At 40.4% G+C, this 6,992-nt stretch overlaps 1 protein-coding gene across 2 annotated transcripts; it reads left to right on the top strand.

Moving 5' to 3' along the window:
• Positions 1 to 248: 248 nt before the first annotated feature.
• LOC134911910 (putative nuclease HARBI1) lies at positions 249 to 5,023 on the top strand. 2 transcript variants are annotated; one of them, XM_063919858.1, is made up of 6 exons: positions 249 to 266; positions 1,002 to 1,116; positions 1,201 to 1,573; positions 1,883 to 1,904; positions 3,200 to 3,772; positions 4,902 to 5,023. In XM_063919858.1, exons 1-4 carry the CDS (start codon positions 252 to 254, stop codon positions 1,884 to 1,886), a joined length of 507 nt encoding a protein of 168 aa, XP_063775928.1. In that variant the 5' UTR covers positions 249 to 251; the 3' UTR covers positions 1,887 to 1,904; positions 3,200 to 3,772; positions 4,902 to 5,023. The 2 variants fall into 2 exon arrangements, with proteins under 2 accessions (XP_063775928.1, XP_063775929.1); XM_063919859.1 differs by lacking the exon at positions 249 to 266 and having other exon boundaries at positions 273 to 1,116.
• Positions 5,024 to 6,992: the final 1,969 nt, after the last annotated feature.

Raw genomic sequence — 6,992 nt, 5'->3', positions numbered from 1 at the left:
CTGTTTGTTTTCCATTTTGTCTAAAATTGAATTTTTGTTTCCCAGGATTGATCTGCAAAGTAGTGTTTGTGTTTCCTGGACTAGCTACTAAATGTTTTTTTTTTTTTTGTTTTTTTAATTGGTGTTTGTGATGACTTTTGATGCACAGAAATGTTTAATTTTGTTTTTTTTTTATTTGTAAAAATAACATATTTTTTTAATTTTTCTTTTTATTAATTTCACATTTTGGCCATGAATTCAACACAGAAAAAATGTACGCTCCTGCAGTAAGTTTCCCCAACATTTTTTACAACATTTATTGTTTGAATATTTTTTATAAGTTGTTTTTGTATTTTTCACCTCGTTTTTTTTCTTTTTCAAAAAAGTGTGTTATGTCAATATTTATTGCTGCAGAAGCCCTACCTCCCCAACCCACGCCAGCACTCCCACCCCAACCGCCAGCCCCACAACCACAGCCAGCTCCTCATCAACCAAGGCAACGGAGGCGTGCTAGGCCACCAATTTTCCGAACCCGTGTCCTACTTTTTGGTATGCCAGATGATGTGGTGGTGCGTAGATACAGGCTGCCACCACATCTAATCCTAGACACTCTCTCCATAATAGAGAGTGATCTGGAGTCTGAAATTCGGTATCCTACAGCAATACCACCATTGACACAATTCCTTGCAGTGTTACATTTTTTGGCTACAGCCTCATATCAGCATGTTGTGGGAGACCTGGTTGGCATGTCGCAGGGCCAGTTCAGTAAGGTCCTGCGGCGTGTCTGCCAGGCTTTCCTAAAGCGGGTGAAGCAATTCATTGATATGCCTTTGGATGTTGGTGCCCTAGATGTGGTGAAGCGGCAATTTGAGGAAGGTGGTAGTCGCTTCCCACATGTTATTGGGGTTGTGGATGGCACACATGTTGCTATTCAGCCACCAAGACATAATGAAGAAATTTATAGAAACAGGAAACTGTTTCATTCTCTGAATGTAATGGTTGTTTGTGGGCCATCCCTCCAGATCCTTTCCCTGAATGCAAAATTTACTGGAAGTTCACATGATGCATATGTCATTAGACAATCAGGGATATGGCAGAGATTAAGATCAAGTCAACGAGCAGACATGTGGTTATTGGGTGAGTTGTTGCTCAAATATTTTTTTCTAAAAAAAGTAACTTGACAAATTTAATATTTCTAAATTTTGGATTTTCTTCCAACAGGAGACCGTGGATATCCTTGCACCCCCTGGCTCATGACTCCTTACCGTAATCCCAGGCCAGGACCACAGATGGCATTTAACTCCGCGCTTACTGCCACTAGGCAGCTGGTGGAGCGCACAATTGGTGTCCTTAAAGGGCGGTTTCGTGTGCTCCACCGCACTGGTGGCGACATCATGTATTCGCCGGAGATGGCAAGTAAAATAGTGGTCCTGTGCGCAATACTACATAATATCGCAGTAAGGAGTAGTGTAGAGCTTCCTCAGGCAGAGGAATTGCCTGATGAGGAGCCAGGGGTTGTTCGACATTTCGGTGGGGGGAGTGTTACACGGAGGGGGAGCCAAGTGAGGGCAAGGATTGTTGCCGAATATTTCAGGTATAGTGTTTTGATATTTTCTAGTTTTAAAATTTTTAAAACACAGTATGCTTATGTTTTTTTAACAATGATGACATTTTGTATGATATTGTAAAGTGATTGTGTAAGGCTTTTGTTGTGTTGGAATGGGTAATTTTTGTTGGCGTCAAATTCCGCAAACACGTTAAGTTTACAATGTTTAGTTAGAAAACCAAATAATGTAATGTTGCTAAATAGTGTCCTTATTTGTTTTATATCCTCAAATCCTGATTATGTAAACAAACACACAAACAAATGATACTCAATGTTTCCCACTTTGTGACTGTCCAGCTGAATGATCACACGAACTGTGGTGAGTACACAGATATGTATAGTAATTTTAAATAAACTGTGTCTCTGTGTCTGTGTTTTTTTTAAAATTTTGTTTGATATTTGCTTCTGCGAATGCGTATTTCCGCTCGTGCGAAATAACACTCTGCTCTTCACAGCATTGCAAAGATCAATAAAGTTATTAGAAATGACAACATAGATTTTGGACCAATCACATGCTAACAGACACTATAAATATATGCCCAAATAAGGAAAACGCCATTGCCATGATGCGTGCAGCACCGTTCACCAGGCGGGAGCTCCGCGTGCTGGTTGCGGTGATGGACCGCCGCGTAGGCCGCGTTGGGCGCTTCATCCCCAATCGGGTGAAGCGCGAGGCCTACGCGGAGGTCCGCCGCCTGCTGCGGACTCGCGTCCGCAGCAGGCGGACAATCATACAACTTGAGAGGAGGTGGAGTGATCTCCGCAGGAGGTCTCCCGATCTGTTGGCGGAGATCCGCCAGCAAATCCGAACTATGCATACACGAAGTAAGTTACATTACATAAGATTATTAGCATAAATTGTGCTAATGGGGGAAATTCCAAGTTGTTTGCAGCAGGAATTTAGTGAACAATTGGGCTAAACCATGTGCACTGCAGGGGAAGCATATGTAACATGTGCAGAGAGAGTAAGATTTGGGTGGGGTGTGTTCAATCTGCAAAATAATTTGCAGTGTTAAAATAAAGCAGCCTGTATTTACCCTGCACAGAATAAAATAAGCCACCCAAATCTAACTCTCTCTGCACATGTTATATCTGCCTCCCCTGCAGTGCACATGGTTTTGGCCAATTGCAAACTATATTCCTGCTGTAATCCCCTTGGAATTACCCACAATTTACACTAAGTGGTAGGCTAATTGCAACCTTGAGTGTCCTTTTTTGGAAAATAGGACAGTGTGTGTGGTTAGGGCAAACAGTACTGACTGTAGCAAACTGTCACCAAACAAGTGCATGTTTTCAAGAAATAAGAACCAGCCAGGAAACTGTACACAAATACTTGATCAGTGCTGGCTATATAATAAGGTGCCTTGAATAGTGATCTGGTGATGTTGCCTAGACCAATCACTATGACTCAATGGACTAGATTAAGGAATGAGCTTCAAAGTAAAAGTTTGGACTCATTTTGTTTGCTGTGGCCAACATGAAGAGGATCTTAACATGTTTGCTTTTCAATTTTTAAAAACACTGAATTTTACATGGAACAGAACATTGATAATTCAAATTGTTTACTATGTAATTTCTCATGTAAACTAAATGTTGTCAATAATATCATTATAGGACAACAACAACGGCACAACTCTCCGCCCCCTTCCCCTTCCCAGTCCCCCTCCCCTTCTCACTCCCCCTCCCCTTCACAGTCCCCCTCCCCTTCCCAGTCCCCCTCAGCTTCCCAGTCCCCCTCAGCTTCCCAGTCCCCCTCATCTTCCCAGTCCCCATCAGCTTCCCAGTCCCCCTCAGCTTCCCTGGCCCACTCCACTTTCCACTCCCCTTCTCACCACACCTCTCCATCTCTTTCTGGGACCCCTTCTCCTCCTTCACATACCCCTTCTCCTTCAACTTCTACATCACCATCTCAACCCCCCTCACCCTCTATTGCATTAGCTTTCTCTCCGCCCCCCTCGCCCTCTCAATCAGACCCCCCCTCTGAAATTGCAGTCCAAATCCAGCCTCCTTCCCCCATCCAGCCTCCTTCCCCAATCCCTCCTCCTTCCCCAATCCCTCCTCCTTCCCCAATCCCTCCTCCTTCCCCCATCCAGCCGCCTTCCCCCATCCAGCCAACATCCCCACCCAGTGAATGGGCAGAGGAAGCCCCTGAAGACAGTTCAGGGAGTCTTCATGTTGCCGTGGAAAGTAAGTTTTTTAAAAAATTTTTACAAATGATTACCCACTTACACTTACAATGACAAAACATGCAGTGTTGTACTGTTTGAATTCTTGGGCCAAGGACAAATATTTGTTTTTTTCTTCATGGTGTACATGTTGCCTTTACATATTTGTGAGTGTCATTATATGTACAGTGTGTATGTGTGCAATGTTTTGTGTGTCCACTCTAGGTTGACACTCATTAGGTAGCCAGGGTTGCCAGGACAACAGGGTTTATATGTGTTACATTTTCTGGTAAACAGTTAGACCTGAGTGGAGTTTAGTATGTTGTTGGTCTTTTACACTTGTGCCTGTGTAGTCTTAATATTTGCACTTACAAATCACATGCTTCACTTTGTTATGCAGCCTAATGACACACTGATTTGTGGTGTGAAAGTTACATTCACAAAATGACTAATTGTTCAAGTCAAACCTGTTTGCACTTATTTAGTAAGGGCAGCTTTCAGGGAGTGTGGGAATGCTAGGATATGTTGGCCTTCTGAAGATGTTGATATGCAGTGTGATGAGGCAGGACCAAACCCCTTAAAAAATAAAAATAAAAAAAAGATGAGAATGAATGCCAACATGGTGTAACAGTGACGAAGATGGAAGTTATCTTTAACATGGGATGTCGCCCATAACAACCAATACAATTAATCTTTACAATTGGGGAACCACTTCTACAAGATAATAATCTTATTTTGGCTTGTTTGCTATGGGCGACGCTACATCTTAAAATGAACTCACATAGTAGTAAATGTAGCCCATGGTCAAGAAAACTGTAATAAGTAACAAAAAAAGACTGAGCAGGCTTGTGTGTTTTTCTGCTAATGATTGTACCATAAAACAGCCATGATGTATCAACTTTGCCATTAAGCAGGCCTGTCCAAACTGCGCAACTGCAACTGTTGAGAAACTACACATCCCAGCATGCCCTGACACAGGTTTGGCATTCCCTGGCCCCAAAACTGAGTCAACGCATGCTGGTATATGTAGTTTCACACAAGCTTGAGGGATGCAGTTTGGACCTGCCTGCATTAAAGTGTGCTTTGTGCCTTGCTTGGATAATAAGCAATGTGAGTAAGTTAGTAATGTTTATGTTATCTCTTAATTTCAGATGTTGCCGTTGGAGATCCCACATCGTTGCAGGAGATTGTTTCCAACATGAGGCTCCATCTCCAGGCCTTGTTGGGTCTTGTGGACGCAATGGAAAAATGTTGTTAATTTTGTGATTTAAAAAAAAAAAAAAGGATATTATCATTATTCCAGTAAAAAAAAAAAATAAACTACTAAATTTAAATACTTCAGCGGCTCTTTATTATTTATTAATGCAATAAAGGAACAGCAGATTGCAGAACAAACATTTTTTACCTTAAACATTTCAAACATCTAACGTAAGTTATTTTAAAACACCAAATAAAACATGTTATTGGCTAAATAAACATGCAAACACCTTCATTCACATACAAAAACTCTACTTTAATAAATTCAGAAAACACATTAGACCAAGCACATTGCAAACATCTATATTTATATTAAACATGTAAATAAAAGGAGGCTCTTTTATGGCTACAAAGTGCACTTCAGGTATTTAAACAAATACTTAATTGATCATGAACATTTCAAATCATTCACTAATTGGATTTGTTATTGAGGAGGGCTTGTGGACTTTTAATTGGAAGGTGTTAGTCCACTTAATAGTATAAAAACAAATTGTGCTGCGTTTCTCAGCAAAAGTGAGCACTTTAACTGAAAAATGTGTAAATCTACTACAACTTAGTATTTTTACGAAGAAGTATGTGTTAATGCGATGGGTTCGCATTGCTGCGAGGATTTCGCATTGCTGCGATGTCATTTGGCGTACGCCCACTTTGTGTAATAATGCGTGCGAATGAGCAAAAATACGTTGGGGGCGGATGTTCGCAAATTTACTACATTAACGCAACTTTACTAATAGGTTGTGCGAACGAAAAACTTAGCGAACAACTCGGAATGAGGGCCACATAAGTTATATGCATTTGTGCATACATTGGATAGGTGGTACATGGTTCACGTTTGGTGGAAATGTGCTGCTTAGCTTTAACAAGCATTTGGTAATGCATTCTTATACAATAGATTTCAATAGCTCAACTTGTTTCAGTTAGGATACCAGCATGGAGGACCCCCATTGGAATGAATGACCCATTGAAAGAAAAGGTAGAAGATCTGTACATAAAATTCCTTACCATGCTTCACAGCTAGCCTAGGCCAGTGGAAGCACATTCTGGTGGTGCAGGAGTTTAAATATTCTTCTTGTAAAGGTTACAATGCATATTACAGATTTCATCACCAGAGACTGACTGTGAACTGAATCGACCACGGTTTTCCATGTTAAAGCTAGCCATACATCAGACCAACTTTTCTCCAACACTCCAAACTTCCAACCATCCAACTTGTCTGTTCAACTAAAACAGTGCCCCATACATCTCACCAACTTTTTACCAGTGCTCCACACATCTAACCAACTTTTCATCAGACCAACCAACCTACCAACTTCTGTCCAACTTGTGATGTCACCGAAGTAGGCGGACAGTGCCTGCCTACAGTTCTTCAGTTTTGTTTTGTTTTTTTCATTTCAAAACATGCAGAATTGTCTTTTTTTCAGTGAAACTGGGCTTTTCTTTCACCGCCATACATTTATTAGATTTACTTGTTTTTTTATACTGAACTATGGATACCAGCATGGTTGGGCTGCCAAGGCAAAAAAAAAAAAAAAAAAATATATATATATATATATATATATATATATATATATACCAGATGTAGATATTCGGCACTCCCAATGTAGTAAAATGTACAGCTTGCCTGGTGCCCTCCTGAGCTTCAAAAAGCAAACATATCACAAACGATAGGCGGCACTCTAGGACTTTTCAAAAATCAAGAACATACGTGACCCTGTTCTGACAGCTTAACGTTTCGGTCATTTTCAATCCGCCACACTTTGCTGGCGGAATCTAATAAAAAAATTTAAAAACATGTTTTTTTTGGTGTTTTTTTGGGTGGGTAATAGCATATCTATTTATATTAGAAGGGATTAGGTACTTGGTTTGTCTTTTTTGGAGGCACAAGTATTATTTATATATTTTTAAAAAGATTATTATTATTATTATTATTATTTTTTTTTTTTAAATGGAATGGGAAAAACCTGAAAAAAAATTGTGTGGGGTCT

The sequence above is a fragment of the Pseudophryne corroboree genome, chromosome 4, assembly GCF_028390025.1.
Source record: "Pseudophryne corroboree isolate aPseCor3 chromosome 4, aPseCor3.hap2, whole genome shotgun sequence".
In the NCBI taxonomy this organism is placed as follows: domain Eukaryota; kingdom Metazoa; phylum Chordata; class Amphibia; order Anura; family Myobatrachidae; genus Pseudophryne; species Pseudophryne corroboree.
Note: the sequence above shows the minus strand (reverse complement) of the source record. Positions and strands in the feature narration are given on the sequence as shown.